General features: G+C 37.6%; 1 protein-coding gene across 4 annotated transcripts in view; it reads right to left on the bottom strand.

The window, feature by feature from the left end:
* Positions 1 to 19,780, bottom strand: part of LOC127431603 (TRAF2 and NCK-interacting protein kinase-like) — a 92,645-nt gene that overhangs the window by 53,889 nt on the left and 18,976 nt on the right. For all 4 annotated transcript variants that reach the window (XM_051682090.1, XM_051682092.1, XM_051682091.1 and 1 more), the window contains exons 3-4: positions 3,638 to 3,694; positions 2,216 to 2,341 (exon numbers count right to left, since the gene is read on the bottom strand). In XM_051682090.1, the coding sequence (XP_051538050.1) occupies positions 2,216 to 2,341; positions 3,638 to 3,694 (183 nt within the window). The remainder of the gene's footprint in view (positions 1 to 2,215; positions 2,342 to 3,637; positions 3,695 to 19,780) is intronic.

The raw sequence follows: 19,780 nt of genomic DNA, 5'->3' as shown, positions 1-19,780 counted from the left end.
ACACATTCCTCCCGTAACCATCATTACAATTTTCTGTGACTTGTGCCACAGTAGACCTTCTGTCGGTACGGACCAGACGAGATAGCCTTCAATGCCCTTGAGCCTTGGATGCCCAACACCCTGTCGCTGGTATGTGGTTTGTCCCTCATCGGATCACTGTTGGTAGGTACTCACCACTGCTGACAGGGAGCACCCCACAAGCCTTGCCGTTTCAGAGATGCTCTGACCCAGTTGTCTGGTCATAACAATTTGGCCCTTGTCAAAGTCACTCAGGTCTTTACTCCTGCACATTGCTCCTGCATTCAACATGTTGACTACAAGAACTGATTGATCGCTTACAATCTAATCTACCCAGACCTTGACATGTGGCCTTGTTAAGAGATGATCAATGTTAATCGTTTCACCAGTGAGTGGTCATAATGTTTTGGCTCATAAGGGTATATTAAAAATATTTTTGGTTTGTCTCTTTTATATAATATAAGAAGCTCTGAAAATAATTGTGTTATTTTTAGCTTTGCATTTGCTCCCAGGCCTTTCCTAAAGTGACCAAATCCTCTTCAGAACCCCCATGGGCAAAATAAAGACCAATAAAATGGAATTTACGAGCAGAACATGATGTGATTTCTAAAGTGAAGCACCCATTGTTTTTTAGTCCTCTTATGAGCTAGCTCTCAGATAGGTCTAAACATGTTTGGCCTCTGGGATGTTCCTAAGTCACGACTGCTGAGTTGGCAAAATAGTTTTTCCACTTAGGGAAATCCTTCTCACAGAGACACCCGATGGAGTCTGAGGACAGATGTGCTGACCACAGACTCTGGAATTTATGTTAATGGCAGCACAACTGCAATGTCTTGAGTGTGTCACATATTTTTGTGTTGCCGGGAAAAGAAAATGACAGAGCTCACCACAGAGGAAATGAGGCTGCCGGCTTGTGCCAACAATCAATGCACAGGGGTGAAAACAACAAGCTTCTGGCACCTCTGTACAGAGTGTGAGCACTGAGTTTTTAGGTGAGAAATCAGCAACTGTTTGAAAATGTTGCCAGTATTGGAGAAGCTACTTTGAAACTGCAAATTTAAGGCCTTTGGATATTCAATTTTTGTATAAATCCATAAAGGTAATTTATTTTTTACAATCAGAGCAGTATTTATCTGGCACGAAAACAACAAGTATCTCAATTTGGGTGTCAGTATTTAACTTTAAGAGACAACTGTACACTAAAAATGAATTCTAAAATCTGGAATCTCTGAAAAACCATAATTTACATAACCGAGTAAAAAAACATTGTAATGAACAACTCAGCATTTAACTCAGGATTTTGACCAAACCAACCAAATCACTCAAATGAATCAGACTTCTGAACACTACTAATTTGATTATTGCTTCAGTTTGCAAAATGTGATACAATGACTATGTTTACATGGACACCAGGAAAGCAGCTTATTGCAAAAAAGCAGTGTTCCAGTTTACATGCACTGTATAAGCGGTGTACTCTTTACTCTCATATCCATGTGGCTCGGTCAGAAAGCAGTTTTCTCCACAGCAACGTAATTTCCCAGCAACGATTGTGTAAATAACCAACATGGCATCCAAGGAAGACTTTGCCATTTTATACTCCGTTGCTTTGCTTTATTTCCAGATAATCCAGAGTTGTTGTTTTTTGTTTTTTTCACTTTGCACCATGACCTGCAGAGGAATTGCTGCAATAGTCGGGTTTCCCTCTCATGTAAAACTCCAGGATTCCCCCAACGTACTTCTGCGAATATACGCGAACGAGAGGGACTGTCGATATTTTACATTGGAGTGTATAAATGGGTATAGTTTATAGTGTATCTCTTTTTCCCACTGTAGCCCCAGAAATACTGAATTCTTTCCGCTGTATTGACTTTTGTTGGGCTCAATCCTAAAACATTTGTTATTCAGTCTGTTCACGCACATGCGCACTCCTCAAAAACCTGTAAGAATTCCACTTATGTGTTTACATGACCACATTAAGTCACGTTCTCTGGGATAAACCTGGATGTGTTAAACCGCTTTCTCTTAATCCCTTAAACAGTGTAAGGAAACCAGCGTTCTCATTTACGTTTCAGAACGCCGCTTTACCCCCGGAATAAACCATTTTCTAAAGTGAATGTAAACATGGTCAGTGTGACAAAACACACACTAATAAACTAATACACTAATATAACCCTGATTCTTTCTGCTGAAGACTGACCCAAAGCTGGTCATCCATGCCAGGCGGGTTCTTCTTGATGAAGGCACCATAGTAGGTGGCGATGTTCCGATGGTGGGAGTATTTCTTCAGCATGTTGATCTCAGCTTTGATCTCCTCCTCCTCATCCTGTCAAATAAAACAGAAAATACTCAAGACAGAGCCAGAAAATATTATGTATCCTGGTTGGTGTGTACACGCATGTCATATCCAGGAATAAGCACTATTTGTGTGCCCATGACATACTACATATATAATTAACAGAATACTTTAGTCACATTAGTCACATTACTTGATAAATTTGATAGTGCGATTTGATATTGCAAAAACAAACTCCTAGATAAAACAATATTTAGTTTAAATGTTTGTATTTATTGGAACATCAGCCAATTTGCATGTCCTAATTCATCACCCATTTATGCATATGCAATTTATGCAAAGTTGCAATTAACACAAGCAATTAAAAATATTTAACACCATGCATTTTTTTTTTTTTTTTTTTTTGCTGTTAGCGTAATTATAAAGGTTTCATTCTGTTCTGTTTGATTCCTAAACAGGCCAGAACCTCTGTAAGTGCAGCACTGCAGATGTGCATGTTTAACACAGACACACACACACACACACACTTAACTGACTCCTATCAGAGCTGCCGTTTATCAGTAAATGATGACTGTCTCAACAGATAATTTATTTATAATTTAAATCAAAACCAGATGGGACATTTTATAAAACTAAAGTCATTTGCAATCTTTGTTTGTGAAATTCAATTATCATCTAAGATGAACAAATTTGATATATCACCTGTGAATAAAACTGTAATTTGTATAAATGTAAAAGAGATGATCATAGGAGGACTGTTGAGACAGGCAAAAACATATTTGATAAATATGTAAGATTAGGGATAGTTAAAGTGTGGGGAAAGTTAGTTAATATTATTTAAAATTATTTATTTGATATTTGCATTGAGTTTCCTGTGCATTTTGATGCAGGCTAAGAAATATACTGTAGTATCTGCATGAACATGCATAAATCTACCCTTGCACTGTGTCTTTGTATGTATGCACATATATTTCACTACAAGTGTATTTTACACAAATTGACGGACCCAAATCTTACACAATAATTTTTACACAATAACTAAATGCATTAATGCATGAACTACAAAATCATCATTAAATATTTTAATCGATTGTTCTATTTAAATGAAATGATTAAACATAATCATGAAATTGTCAGGAACAAATGGCAGTTTCCTGAGAGAGACTCAGCATGTTTGTGTACTTTATGTGTGTGTGTGTGTGTGTGTGACTGAGATCATACACACAAAGGCAAAGTGTAAAAGTGAAATCATCAGAGACAGAAAAAGAGAAAGTAAGCAAGAGAGAAACAGGAAATTGAGATGATCTTGTCTGCTTGCTCTCCTACCCCTGTGACATCCATGACCTTGATAGCAGCAAGCTGGCCCGTTTTGACATGACGTCCCTTCAGAGAGACAGAGGAGAGAGAAAACATCATTCACGTGTATCACATGAATCTTGTTCGCATTTCTGAACATGTAGTGTCGATGAGATCAAGTACCATCAGGTACCATCATTATATAAAAGCAGTGAAAAAACAGTTCCTAGAATTACTGAAACAGGCCCAAAAAGCTGTGTGAATGATTTTGGGCTCTTGGCTGTACCAATTTGAGTGTGTGCATGCGTGCATGCATGCATGCGTGTGTGTGTGTGTGTGTGTGACAATGCTACCATATGACAACTCTGTTTGGATTGGATGAAACTCCAAAAGCGTTACGCAAGTTGGACCTTTCCTTGGTTCAAGAGGAAGTGATGGACTGCTGCAGGAATGTGGAAATGGAAACCTAAGTCCCAGGTCTCTCATTATTCCCTCATGTTTACCTGTTAAGCTGCACTTCCCCTGAACTCAACTTAATTAAAAACAGACTTATAAATAAAACAAAACAAAAAAGCAAAGCAAAAAAAAGGTTTAGCAAGCAAAGCATTATATATATATATATATATATATATTTTTTTTTTTTTTTTTTTTTTTTTTTTTAAAACAGCAAAGAAAAAAAAGCACAAAACATAATCATTAAGAACAAAATTATTATCAAAGACCCAATAATTATTTATTTATTTTTATTTAAGTTGCATTCAAATTTCACTTGGGTCAAAAATTGTTTGAATGGGTATGACACTTCTGACGGACACAGCAGCCAAGTTTCAGGACTATTGCAGAAGACACAAAGTAGATCTAAGCAGCAGGAAGTGCATTCATCTGTAAGACTAAATCACCCAGTGTGTGTTCTTCAGAATGAATTACACACAGTTCATCTCCTCACCCAACACACTCCCACCACTGTGATTCTGAGCAGAGGAGATGTTACAGAGAAAAAGAGGGAATTAGTGGAGAAAAGGGTGGGAAACTGAGGGAAAGACATAAGAAGAGAGCTTCATACAAGTCCCATTAGTCCTCATTAACAGCGTTTCCAACATTGTAAAATATTAATGAGAGGAGAAGCCCTGACAAATCCACAGCTATATGAAATATACATGGACAATATATGGTATAGTATATATATTTTTTAAACTTTAATGCTCATAAGAGCCGTATCCTAGCGGTTAGTGCACGTGCGCAGTGATATTAAGCTCATAATGTAAAATTACATAGCCTAATGCAGTAGTATGAAAAACAATCCAAAACGGCAAATTATAACAGTGTAGGGGAGGAGCTTGGGAACTGATTAGATAGAAATGTGTTGACTAATTTGAATACATTTCTGACAGTGTGCAAATCATTGCAATAATAGTATTGATAGTGATAGTAATTAATTATGCTTCCATTTTACTGAATCATTAACCTAGTTTCCATCCAATTTTCACACTGTTTTGTTATCGACAAAGTGAAAATGCGTAAAAAATGTTTGCGAAATTTGCGCTCTTCTGCCTGTTTCCATTCAAATGGCCTTTTAGAGATAAAAATGGTGTGCATGATGACGTCATGCTTAAAAACACTTTGTCGCATACGTTTGCTATATCGCAAAAGAAATCTGCCCTTGAGCTGTTTCCATACAGAAATGTGTGTATATCGCTAATCGTGTACCTTTCACCTCCCAGATGACCCTCATTTTTTTTTTTTCCGTAGTCTTTGTAAAATGGGGAGAGTATTGAGACAATTCATTGAAATTAGCCAGCTTACTGTCATTTTAATTTCACAAATAAATGCAATCAGAAGACGAGGGATTGCAATCAAAAGGGAGCAGTTGCCCTTTTGATAGGACTGTAATATTGGTCCTGATGTTGCCACCGGTTCCGACTCGAAAGCGAATCGTCTTGGCCCTGTTCAAGCTGGCAACCTGCACCAAGTAGTGGGGGAAACTTTCGGTCTTAGTATAAGGACCATCCATCGATGTGTATATGCTTTGTGCACAGCAGTTAAAGAAAAATTGATGCGATGTAATATCAGGGATTACATATGATACATTTCTGATATTCAGTAGGCTATTTTGAACAATCATCTAATGTAAAGCATTGCTATCACAACTGTATTATGTCCCGTATATTTGTCCAGCAACTTTTAACGACCAACTGAACTCGATTATCATCTAAAAGAAATTTTAGCATCATAATGCAATTTACATTTTCTGAAGAAGCTCAGCAAATGCGATCAGAGGTAAAGAGGGTTAGATTTATAATATTTAAGTGTTTAAATGTCCAAAAGCTCGTTTTCTGAAAGTGAACTCAGCATTGGACAAATGGTTCTGATAGTTTATAGTCTTGAAGTGTAGAAAATGTCATTCAGCCGACTTTTTTCCATCTACAGAACAGGGTACGGCTAATTTAAGTTTGTGTAAAGAAAAGGCAAGTCTACAGGGCTAACAATATAATTTTTTTCATTTGGTAATTTTTTGTATTTTTTATTTAATGCTTTTTCGTTTAGTAATTTATTTAATTGAATACAGGGAATTTTGCCGGCATTTTTTCACAAGTAAGCTAAACAGTAGTTTTATACAATTGGGCTGTTAGTGTTCCGAAAAAGCACACTGATGCTGTTCTCCTAGTATTGTGTATTTATTTTTTTTATTTAAAACATCTTTGTGCACAGAAATTATATATTTTTTATATTGTGGGCTAATTCCATGACTGCCATCTATTATTTTGAATGGTGTGGAAAAGCAACTTTAATAAATAAACGGCTGACTACCACAATTAAATTAATCATAAACAGTGGCCATTAATTTGTTCTCCGTGCACTTGTCGATGACAGGTGCATGATACAAGATATTTGTGTCATAAGGCAGATGTGTTTGCAGCATTGGATCTGATGCTGCAAAATACCATTAAGACCAATCTATAACAGTGCAAGTAATGCTTCATGTACAATAAATTGGCTTTCAAGGATGTATACCTTGTCGTCATGATTACCACAGGCAAACGATTGGGGTAAATTCTGTCATGCGACACTACCTTTTTGCATTAATGGCAATTTTCTCGACAAAAAGTGTTTCCGAACCAGTTTTTCGTGACACTTATGCTGACACGATAATTTGCATTTCCGTCAGCTATACTGGTAAACGTTTTGATGCGCTACACCTTTTGTTGCAAAAAAAAAAAACCTTGGATGGAAACGTAGTTATAGATGTGATGATGAATGAGAGCATGTTTGATGGATTTATGCCCCACAGCTTCATCTCTACTCTTATGATGAAAAGTGCTTCTAGTCACTACTAACTAAAAAACCATCTGGTATCTTGTCAGAGATGAACAAAAAAGTTCTAGAGCTCTGACGTATAAGTGATTGTTCTTAACTGGCATAAGAAACAAAAAGCTAAATACAGAAAAAGGAAATGTACAGAACATACCCTAACAAAGGCTATGTTCAGAATGTTCACACTGTATTCTGCCTACTATTTTTAAAAAGCAGTATGTGAGACAGTATGCAATATGCAACGATAAACATTTTAAACAACAGTATGCTACATTCTTGTCACATTATCTCATTAAGCTGCATGTTTAATAGTCAGTAGCATGCAGTTATCTTGGGAAGAAAATCATCTTTTTTTTTTTTTTACTTAAGATTCAAGAGAGGGATAAAAATCACATTAGATGCTTGTCATTACACTGCAAATAAAAGGTGCATTGTGGAATACTGTAGTGTACTCTGCTGTACACTGAACATTTTGCCAAATGTAGTAGTTAATCTGGGTATATATAATGCATACTGCGATACTTTCACCCACTGTTGCACTTGTGTATATGGTTGAGTGACAAAGTGATTTGGTTTGATTTGATCGATTTGATTTTAGTATGGCAATATGCCATTCCAGGAGTATGGTAGCATGCACATTTTGCCAAATGTAGTGGGAAATCTGGGTATCTCATGCATAAAGAGAATTTCCGTATTTTAAACACTATACATAATGCATACTATGAGTAGTATGGCTGTTTGCCATTCCAGGTGCATGGCAGTATGCACATTTTGCCAAATTTAGAAGGTAATCTGGGTATCTCATGCATACAGAGAATTTGCATATTTTACACACACAATACATAATGAAGACTGCAAAATCAATATGAGTAGTATGATAGTATGCTATTCCAGGAGTATGGTAATATGAACATTTTGTTAACAGAGCGCAACAGTCTGGTTCCGGAAGTAAAAGTCCCATAAATTTTTCCATAGACTAATTGATTTTCAACGATAACTTATAAATCTGTAAAGACAGACCTACCTTGAGCTTGAAGGTTGTTCATCTATGGTATATGGTTCTGCTGAAGCCATCCATCTGTGTTATTTCAACTTTATTGTTTAAAAATTGTGTTTGAGGGGGCCTGGGTTGCTCAGTGAGTAAAGACACTGACTACCACCCCTGGAGTTCGAGAGTTCGGATCCAGGGTGTGCTGAGTGACTCCAGCCAGGTCTCCTAAGCAACCAAATTGGCCCGGTTGCTAGGGAGGGTAGAGTCACATGGGGTAACCTCCTCGTGGTCATGATTAGTGGTTCTCGCTCTCAATGGGGCGCGTGGTAAGTTGTGTGTGGATTGCAGAGAGTAGCATACACCTCCACATGCTGGGAGTCTCTGCGGTGTCATGCACAACGAGCCACGTAATAAGGAGACTTGTCCTCCGCCACCCGGATTGAGGTGAGTAACCGCGCCACCACGAGGACCTACTAAGTAGTGGGAATTGGCAATTCCATATTTGGGAGAAAAGGGGATAAAAAAAAAATGTATATAAAAAAAAAAAAAGAAATCAATGACTGTATATTTTCCCATCATTTTTTATTCAATGGCATCATTCACGATGCTTCATGGGACTGCAGTCCGTGCCCTCAGTAAAGACGGTAAGTACACAGTCTTGTACCTTTGTATTTTTGTCCAATTTTGAAAATACTTTTTTGCCTTAAAACAAAGTTAATGATGTTGTGATTTACCTTGGAGCTGGTTGGTTTGGTTCAAGGCTTACAACTATTTATGAAGGATTTTATGTAAAGTCTATAGGAAAAATGAATGGGAAAAAATACCTCCGGATCCCAGACAGCTGAATAAGTGGGCGGGCACTGTTGCACTCTATTGCTGAAGGTAATTTGGGTAACATATGCATACAGAGAATTAGCATACTGTACACACTATACAAAATGCATGCTGTAAAAATAGTATTAATATGGTAGTATATTATTACGATATACTATGCATACACTTCCTGCAAAAGTAGTACGAGTAGTATACCATTCCGAACACAGCCTAAAACTGCATGCTATTACACAATAAAACAAATCAACAGAGCCATAGTAGCATGTTATGCTTTAAAAAGACTATCATAATCATTCCTAACTGTCTGCAGATTTATTTGTAGCCTATGTGAGAATTGGTTGCGCACGCTAGCAGATGCTTGACAGAAAAGCACGCTGTGTGGTCACAGAGCCCTTTCAGAAAGAGTTTTCCCTCTAATCTAGACTGCCAGCTAAAACGCTTTGTAAGGATCTGTTTGCATTATGTCTGCAATGACTGTAAAAGCCTATCTGAGAGCTTGCAGTATTAGTGCATTGTAACTGTAGCCACAAAATGCTGTCAGCTAGACATTGCTGTGGTATTTCATCAGCACAGCCGTTACTGGCTATACTCGACACTCTACCCAAACGTAAGCACCAAAACATTATCTCCCAGAGGGTAGGGAACTAATCCAACAAAGGTAATGATATTCAGTATACATTCTGCTACATACAAGCCATGAAAACGGAACAGCTATTATTGTGCAATCAGGAAGTCATTTATCACTGCGAGACTGGTGTATGTTTGTAACATTTAATGGTAGACGCAGGGGTGCCAGTGCGAAAAAAGGCACCACTTCCTCTCCGTAGCCTAGCAACAGGCCTGGAAGGTGGAGGAGGTTGATGGTTTTCACACTCTCGTACAGACAGCTTCTCTTGTTCCAGAGACATGTGACCTAGTGTGACCCTCCCTATCCACTCGGTCTCTGAGAGAGCTTTGAGGGTCAGAAACTCCTCACTCATCTTCCATTCAGAGAACAGCTCTTCAACAGACCACATGCCCTGCAGTCACTTATGGAATGCAGGAAGTTGGTGTTTTATTTAGAGCCTCATTGTTGAAGCTTCCCAATTTAACTGTAAAGCTCTGTATTTAACTGCCGATGCATGGCTGAAAAGTGAGGAGACTTGGCGGAGGGCAAGACAGACTTCAGTTGAAAAAATGCCTCATTTTTTATAACTGAAGTCTATCACTATAGCTAGATTTACATTTTCTGATTAAAATGATGAGTGGTGCTTGCTCATGCAAAACTTGCCACCATGATGCTAGGGTGTTGTGAATCCTTGCCAGGGCACTGCTTTGCAGTTCCTTCTGTGTTTTGAGTGTTTTTTTTTTTAGTGCGTTGTTAGGGTCAGGGTTCCCATACCTTTTCACCAATGACTTTCCATGATTTTTCATGGTCGCTTGGATAAGGATTTTTCAAATTTATTTATAGAGACCGCACTCACCAAGATGAGTTTCTAGCCAATGAAATGTTTAAGAGCATCGTATAACATGATAAATGTATATTCACTTTAGGAATATTCTTGATTTTTATATGACATATTAAGATTTAGCTAATTTCCATAAGTATTCAAGGCCAGAAAATCCACATTTTAAAATTCCCTGATATTTTCACCCTTTTCTGAGTGGTTGCCAGGGAGTCCTGGTCAGCTACCAGGTGGTTGCTTACTGGCCCAAGTAAAAGTAGCCCATCCCTAAGTTTCTATGATGTTCTGGTCATTGATATGCAAGTTTTTGTCATTTTTCCTGGTTCATTGTCTGTCAGGCAAAATCCTAATACTGTTTTCTTAGTAATGTAATAACACACTTCTCCTCAACATATCACACGATTTGAGATACCATTCATGTCTCAGGGTTGTTTAAATCCCTAACCCCAAATAAGAGGAATAGTACAACTAAAACTTGTTGAAAGTGCTTGTTGTGAAGAGAAATCTTACTCTCAGTCTTGCATAAAAGTGTCTTTGCTTTCTTATTTCTACTTCATAGCATATTTCTCTCAAAGGGAGTGTCATGTGAGTGGGAGATGAGCGGTTTCAACGTGGCACATCCTGACCCAGAATCTATTTCCTCCTAACACGGGCACATTTTTAATGGCTTTCTGAATCTCCCAAGATGCTGCCCCATCATAGAGACTCCACTGAATAGACTTGCTTAGAACAGCATGAATTTCCAAGCTGGTCAAGACTGGTTAATGCTGGTCTGGTGCTGGTATAACTAGTGGACCAAGACTGCTATATCTTGATGGTGAAAATGGTCAACCAGCATGATCTTTCTAGAATTTCTTACGTATGTGGAAGATAAAAGGATATGTTAGGCAGAAAAAAAGCCTCAGGCTACATTAATGCAGATACATTTCAAATCCATGTATCATTTGTTCATTTCATATTCAATTAAGAATTCAAAATCGGAAAAACAAAAAATGACTTATTTTATTATTCATTTACAAAACCAATATTAAAAACAAATAATGACTTGTTTTTTGTAATTTCAATTTAATGCTCAAGTTAAATAAAAGGAAATTGGAAAAATAGCCACGGGACACTGTGCGTTTTGATTATTTGATTTCACTAATATATGGCTTGACTATTTGATTCACACGTATGGGTGGACCTGAAACGCCCCTTTCTTCTGATTGGTCAACCTGTACCATCATCTTCCTCAATGCTGTGAGACAGAATAAAAGTTCTCTGCTGTTTAACTGTTCAGATGAATTCGAGTTAATTTGAAATTCTTTACCATTTATTCTCCAAAACTCACCACATTTATTGCAGCTGAGCTATCTTTCTCATCAAATAGTCTGACACTGTGCCTACACATAACCATAAAATGTTCACTGAAAGCAGGGTTTCGTCTTCATGCGATTCAGCATTAGGACAATCATTGCTATGTGAAGCAGTTGATAAGAGTGACACACACACACACACTCAATAATGACTGAAAATGCTCCAATGCGCTTTCATTGCTTAGCGTACTTAAGGGAACATCTGAAACTTCCACTCACTATTAAACAAAGGCATCCAATCGCTCATTCAGTTGACGTGCAAGTTAAGCATAAAACATTAAAAGTACACTTTTATATTCCAAATGTTGTAGTAGGTTGTCAGTTCATAGACTGAGCTACAACAAGTGAGATTTTTTAACAGTAAGTCCAATAATATGAATACAGTAGGCTATTAGATTATTTAAAATAAATAAATAAATATTAATTCACCAAAATGTTATTTCACATTCCAAAGGTTGTAGTAATTTCCCAGTGGATAGACTGACATACTACAGATGACATGTTTACAGTAAGTCCAATAATGAGTACAGTATTAGATTATTTGTGAGAAACAAAACTAAAATTCACCAAAATTTTATTTCACATTCCAAAGTTTGTAGTACATTCCCAGTAGATAAACTGATTTACGACAAGTGAGACAGCAGGTTTGTGTAGGGTTCTATTTGATGAGAGAGATAGCTCAGATGCAATAAATGTGAGACTAATTCATCTGAACAATTAAACAGCAGAGAACTTTTATTCTGTCTCACAGTATTGAGGAAGACGACGGTGCAGGTTGACCAATCAGAAGAAAGGGGCGTTTCATGTCCACCCATACGTGAGAATCAAATATTAGTCATATATTAGTGAAATCAAATAATCAAAACGCACAGTGTCCCTTGGCTATTTTTCCAATTTCCTGTTTTTAACTTGAGCATTAAATCGAAATTACAAAAAACAAGTCATTATTTGTTTTTTAATATTGGATTTGTAAATGAATAATGAAATAAGTTGTTTTTTGTTTTTCCGATTTTAAATTCCTAATTGAATATGAAATTAACGAATGATACACCGATTATTTCAAAATGGCATTTTTGTTCTCGAAACACTCCTTCCACACTGCCGTTTTCAAGCATTTTCCAAAAGTTGCTCATCCACACTAAAACGTATGAAAATGCTTAAATCCCCTTACTGTTATGCAAAAAATCTGAATCTGAAACGCAGCCATCCTCGTGTTCCGTCGCTGGACAGCAATTCAGAGTAAACTTCCCATCGCATTTGAACAACCTACACATTGCATTCCTTCAAAGTATCATTATCTTTAACAACGCTATCGAAGTGAATAGCAGGCACAACAACGTCGCTACAACATGAGCTACCATCTTGATTGTTTTGGGTTAAATGGATCACATGACTGCCCCAACAAATATGTCATAGTTTTCAGATACCTCCGTTTTCCCTGTCCACACTACAATGCGAAGATGGCATTTTCAAACTGTATCCACTTTTCTGAAAAGCTCCGTTTTCGCTTTCAAAAAAGTCGTCTCAATGTGAGCGGAAGGCCAAAACATGGGGGAAAAAGATGAGTTTTCAAATGAAAACATAAGTGTGGATGTGGCCTCAGTCACAATTCACTTTCATTGAATCCTTTTGTCATTCTGCTAAACATTTCCAGTTAAAAAAAAAAGTCATGAGTTTGGAAAAACATGAAGAAGAGTAAATGAAGACAGAATTTTCATTTTTGGATGTACTATCCCTTAAAGAAGCCTGTTGGGGACACCAGCACCAGCTTCCAAAACACAACATGTGCTGGTCACCCGCTTTTTTCCACCAGGGAAGAGCTGCGTGGGATTCTCTGTAAAGATGTAGAGAGCAAATCAGAATGCTGCATTTACTTTATTGATTAGTCTACCTGCAATGCATTTAGACCAATATAATGGGGCTTTTCCACTGCACGGTACGGCTTGACTCGACTCTGCTCGCTTTTTTGGGGTTTTCCACAGTGGATAGTACCTGGTACTTTTTTAGTACCACCTCGGTTGAGGTTCCAAGTGAGCTGAGCCAATACTAAATGTGATGTCAAAACCCTGCTGATCACAGACTGGTCAGAGAGAATCGTCACTGGATTTGCGACACGGGACATCAACCCGCTAGTTTTAAAGTTAGCAACAGTGATAGCGGTATCATTTGTTCACGCGACTTTCGAATTGTGAAAAGAAATGGCTGTGCGCAAAACCACGCCATGGTCAATAAACGAGGTATAGACGTTCTTCTCGTTTATAGCGGAGGAGAGGATCCAACGAGAGCCGGATGGGGCGACGTGAAACGAAAAAGTCTTTCAGGAAGTGTCTCAGCTGTTGGCCGCACATGGCTACCACCGGACCTACCAACAGTGTAGGGAAAAAGTTAAAAAAAACTTAAGTGACTACAGAACCATGAAGGACCACAACAGTCAGAGTGGTTCAAACAGAAGAAAGTGGAAGTGGTTCGACCAAATGGACGCTATCTATGGCAATAGACCGGCGAGCAATGGGAAGGAGAGTGCCCTGTTGATGGTACGTCTGCCATATTCTGCTTGAAAGCTTCACTTTATTTAGTTGACCAGCTACTGGAAAGTTTGCTTCTAAAACAACCAGGCCAATTTAACTGTTACACTTGTGTAAAATCATCATGCAACAACTGCTTTATGCAGCACAATGAGCTAGTAGCTAACAGCTAGCAGTCGTGCTATTGTTTATGGTCAGTAATGTTCTTGAGTTGTTGTTGCTAGTTTGTTTTGTGTCGCGTTTAAGATGATGTCACGGCAGTAGAGGCGGCGCAACTATGACGATCAGCCTACAATCCCACCCACGTTGAGATGGCACTAAACTGCAGTGGAAAATAAAGCTCAGAAAAGTAAAGCGAGTCAAGTTGAGTCGAACCGTAACGTGCAGTGCAAAAGTGCCATAAGTGTCAAGTCTCAAATGCTGACCTGTTCATGGAGGCCAGCAGGCAAAGCCATAACCTATGACCATTAGACTAATTAAACCACCCTGCAACAATGCAGGAGACCAGTAGGCTTATGAGATCAAAGAGCTCCGTCAATAAGAGTAACACCTCATCCTAACCAGGCGCGACACGATAAGATTCCAGCGACACGCAATCAGTCTGTCCACACCAGATGCGACGCCACAATATTCTACACTAAAATGAGGATAATTGACAATAAAATGTAGAAAACAGAACAATCACAGACGAAACAGTCTGTTTATTGAATGCAACTCATTTTCTCACTGAAGCTCAGTATGGGCATTCGCTTTCCTCAGCAAACCCCGAGGGAATAAATACACATAAACAGAGCAAAATTACTTTATGAATCGCATCCTTATTCAGTCTGTTACGATTGTGTTCACGCTTTACTCCTGTTGTTATTTTACCAATCTCCACGTAACAGGGAAGTGGCGAGAACAACATTCGGAAGGTGTGTGACACCCTCGGACAAACTCAAGCTGTTGTGAACCGGCTAGTGAGATGTCGGCTTTAAAATACTGTAATAAGAATAATTTTAGACACATTTGTTGACTGAGCTGCCTGGCACTACGTTGCAGTAATAGAAACTATTCCAAAAATAGAAAGCCCTGTCGCTCGTCATGTGTCACGGGTGGTTAGGACAAAAACTCTGATTAACATGGAAAAGATGCTGTTGATTTGGTAAATAATGCTATACTGACAGAAACCTGAGGCCATTTTCAGACCTGTAGCTCGTTTGATTTGTTCCAAAATAGGGGCTTAAATTGTTACAATGTTGAATTTTCTCCTTGGTTCAGATCGCTTTCACAAGGCAACATTTCAAAACGGACCAAAACTGTGTTAATAAAAGTCACATGTGAGTGAACTGTCCCGTCATTGGTCTGTTTGTGTGCTGTTCCGGGATTTAGCTCAAAAACGGATACACAAGAAAAAATACTTTTTACCGGTACACATTTTTGAGTATTGTTTAGGTCACAGTTATGCAAAACGCTGCCGCATGGTTCAGAATGCATCAGAATGCATCATATCCTTCATTTGGATGGATATGAGTTGTAAATTTTTTATTTTTCATCATTGTTATTTTTTATTCGTCATTAGCAGTGCTGGGTAGATTACTTCTGAAATGTAATCGGGTACTGATTACAAATTTCACAATTAAAATTGTAATCCATAGCATAATCATTTAGATTACACTTTTTAGGTAATCTGCTTACTTTTAGATTACTTAGTTCATATTTTGATGAAAATGTAATTATTTATTTCAAATGTTTTAAGTACCAATTAACACCGCTTTCATTAAACATTAGTAAACATAAAATCAAATGGAAACTTGCTATTTGTCAGATGCTGAGTTAAAAAAAAAAAAAGGTGCTTAAAGGGTCATAAAAATGTATGTTACTTAAGATCATATGCTTATATTTTAAAAATAATTGTATTTAATTAGGAAATTAGGAATAGGGATTGGACTTTTTATTATCCAGCTTTGAAATCAATAATAGGAGATTGTCTCTAGATATGATGTAGAGATGTAATTTGTACCTCCTCATAATTATTCATGAGAAGATGTGGCCATAATCTAAGACAGGAGCTTTTTTGTGCCACCCTGAAGCATGGACCAAAGTGCGTTTGCATAGTACAAAACAAACAAATAAAGCATGTGACCAACACCTCTGAAATGTTTGTTTGCAACATGTTTTTTCACTGAAAAGTGTCTAGAATTATGGACAGGTGGACGGGGGCTTGTTTGAAATACATTAATTTAATGTAAAAGCAAACAGTTTGGCATTTATTTGTGAATTAATTTAGAAACTAACTTTAAAACAGAAATCAAATGCCCTGTGTGCATTTGTGGACTGTATTTAGCACTTTCAATGCAGTGTACAATATCAATTTTAGTAGCTACAGTACATGCACACATGGCTAAATGTTACATAAAATATTTAAAATACAGACCACTCAGACTGCTCTTTTCAAATTTAGGAGCATAATTAGTAAATTAAGTACTAGTTATAGCATTTGGTTGATTGGTGATGTAATCAAGAATACAATCATGTGGGCCTGGGTAGCTCAGTGAGTAAAGACGCTGACTACCACCCCTGTAGTTCGAGAGTTCGAATCCCAGGGTGTGCTGAGCGACTCCAGCCAGGTCTCCTAAGCAACCATATTGGCCTGGTTGCTAGTGAGGTTAGAGTCACATGGGGTAACCTCCTCGTGGTCGCTATAATGTGGTTCGCTTTTGGTGGGGCGCGTGGCGAGTTGTGTGTGAATGCCGCAGTGGATGGTGTGAAGCCTCCACACACACTATGTCTCTGCGGTAACGCGCTCAACATGCCACGTGATAAGATGCGCGGGTTGACTGTCTCAGACGTGGAGGCAACTGAGATTCGTCCTCTGCCACCCAGATTGAGGCGAGTCACTACGCCACCACGAGGACTTAGAGTGCATTGGGAATTGGGTATTCCAAATTGGGGAGGAAAAAGGGAAAAAAAAAAAAAAAAGAATTATGTAACAATTTTCACATTATAAATGTAATGTAATCCAATTATAAGTACTCTATTTTGTAATCCGTTACTACCCAGTACTGGTCATTAGTTGCATTTGTGTTATTTCGGCATTGAAAAGTTCCTGTTCTCACGGTCACAGAGCTCTCTCATCGCACGCACGCACGCACGCACGCACGCACGCACGCAGAAAGAGTGAAGCCAACTAAAAATGGTTAAAATAAAATAAAATAGTTGCTAATGCCATTCTACCCGTTTCTGTTCTGCCACTATCCAACAAAAAGAAGCGACGGTACAAAAATTACTTTCGTTAAATGGGGAAAACTATATAATCTAGTCAGCAAAAGGTTTCCAATATTTAATGGAAGGCTAAATCCATGTTTTTTTATAATGAATTACAGTGAGGTGCTGAGCTTCAGATTTCTCCTCCAAAGATCCATGAGGTGTGCTCACGATTATCATAGGTATAAAGGTTGGTTGGTTCGTTTCCTTTGGGTCGGATTGCATTCTAACCTCAAGCGAACCGCTCCAGGGTGTCTTGGACAGATTGTTATAGTGCAGATACGAGTGCGGTTGCCGTGTTCATATATGCCCAAACAAACCCGAACTAAGAGAGAAAACACACCAGGTTCCGAAACAAATGCTCTAAATGAGCCACGTGTGAAAACGCCCTGAAACTTTGCTTGAGGTAACCTTTTTTGTAGTATTTGGCATTTTTTAGTTACCCATGTGCATTGCTCTTTAACATAGGTGAAATTTATATATATATATATATATATATATATATATATATATATATATATATATATATATATATATATATATATTTAAATAAATATATATATATATATATATATATATATATATACACCACACAAAGGCATTAGCATCCAGAAAATGGAACATTCTTCCATTTTTTGATACATTTCAGATTATTTTTTTCTAACTTCTAAATTTTCATCTTCTGATAAACACTTATGAAAAACTGGATTTATAAAACAAACTGTAGGGTTGAAAATGAAATAAATAATTTCTGTGTTACAACCCCCATTTCCTTATGAAAACAGATCTCTTGCATTCCAGAGGGTACTGTTATTGAACCATCAGCCTATGGGCTGTTTGTATATTAGGGGGTTGCAAATGTTCACAACTCCAGTACAGCGGGGGTTACAGTGTGGTCTGCTGATTGGTCAGTTTAAATGTTTTAGCCATGGTTGTGGTCACATGGTCAAAGAAAGTATCAAACAGGATTGTAACTTTTGCTCTGGCTCTTCTCTATGGGCTCTGCTCTTGGGCCAATCTTCCAGATCTCAATGGCATCTCTCTCTGTCTGCTATTTTTCCTCTCCCTCTTTCTTTCATTCTTTTTCACTCAGGTAGTATGCATACTGGTTTCATATACATACTGTATTTCATACATTTAATTTGTAACTATTTCCACTAAATTGTAACCACCTGATGTAACATTTTTAAGACTGATATTAAACATTTTCTTTTTAATCTAATTTGTAGTTTAATTTTACTGTGTGCACTACATTACAATTAAACGTTTAAGTGATACAAATTTCATTACAATAAGTACGGTTCTAAACAATGCTCTCCCATGTTGGTAGTAGTAGAAGGTGGTAATAGACAAGAAATGCACAGTTTTATTCCATCATACTGTTAACATTTCTTCAGCTGAACCACTGTAGTGAAAACCCACCTTACAAAACTATTTTATAAAACATTCATTGTTTATTTTTTATATAGAGCTCTTCTTTAAGAGGTACAACGTTTCATGAATTCAGAGCTTGATCCCCAAAACAATTGCTATTTGTTGCCTGAACTGACACACCCTGCAAATGCATTTCACTGAACCTGCATAAATAGAAAATTAGAATTCCATTTCAAAGTTTTGTATGGATACATAAATGACTGCTAACAATTGATTTTTATTATGTTTGATTTTGTATTAACAAGAGAACAAACATGAATAAGAAACCAAAGAATTCACATACTGAGGCGAATCAAATCAACAGTCTGATTCAAAAGAGCAGGCACATTTCATGAGTCAAAACAATCAAGGGAGCCTGTGACCTTTTTCTCTATCCTTTCTTTCATTACAGAAAAACTATTCATCACTGCATAAAAACCATGATTCATAATTTCTATGCCTCTGTACTTTTATTCACGCTAAGCGTCAGCCAATCATGACTGGTTGTGACCTAAATGAAGCTTCACCAATGCCACCACAAAAACATCTATAGTAGAAATGTCTAATTTTGTTCAGAAACTACTCATGCTGTTCTAAATAATCTTGGAATTATAAAAGATGTCAGGAGCATGCGCCTGTGTTATGTGCTTTTGAAAAACTCCCACACACAAACGAGCAAGTCTGTTTTATATGCTTTTCTTTTTAATATATATCTGGACTGATTAGCCCACACAAATCCGGTACAGAAACATCACAGACTGTTAAAATACATTCCCCTATTCCTGCTGAATATGCAGCCATATGCAATCCATTCGTATGTTGTCTTCCAAGTATTAATATTGACAGGGGTGGCGTAATTTTCATTAAACTTCGACACATAAGTCATCCTTCACCATTTATGCTAAAGACATGAATGATACCTCAAATCGTGTGGCTTATTGAGAAGAGGTGCGTTATTACTTCAAGTGATCAGACTTGCGATAATTGCTTATCGGATGATAAAATAGGTATTTTGCACAGGCAAGGACCACTCACATTTTCTTCTTAATATT

Source organism: Myxocyprinus asiaticus, chromosome 41 (genome assembly GCF_019703515.2).
Source record: "Myxocyprinus asiaticus isolate MX2 ecotype Aquarium Trade chromosome 41, UBuf_Myxa_2, whole genome shotgun sequence".
In the NCBI taxonomy this organism is placed as follows: domain Eukaryota; kingdom Metazoa; phylum Chordata; class Actinopteri; order Cypriniformes; family Catostomidae; genus Myxocyprinus; species Myxocyprinus asiaticus.
This window is presented reverse-complemented; position numbering and strand designations above follow the sequence as displayed.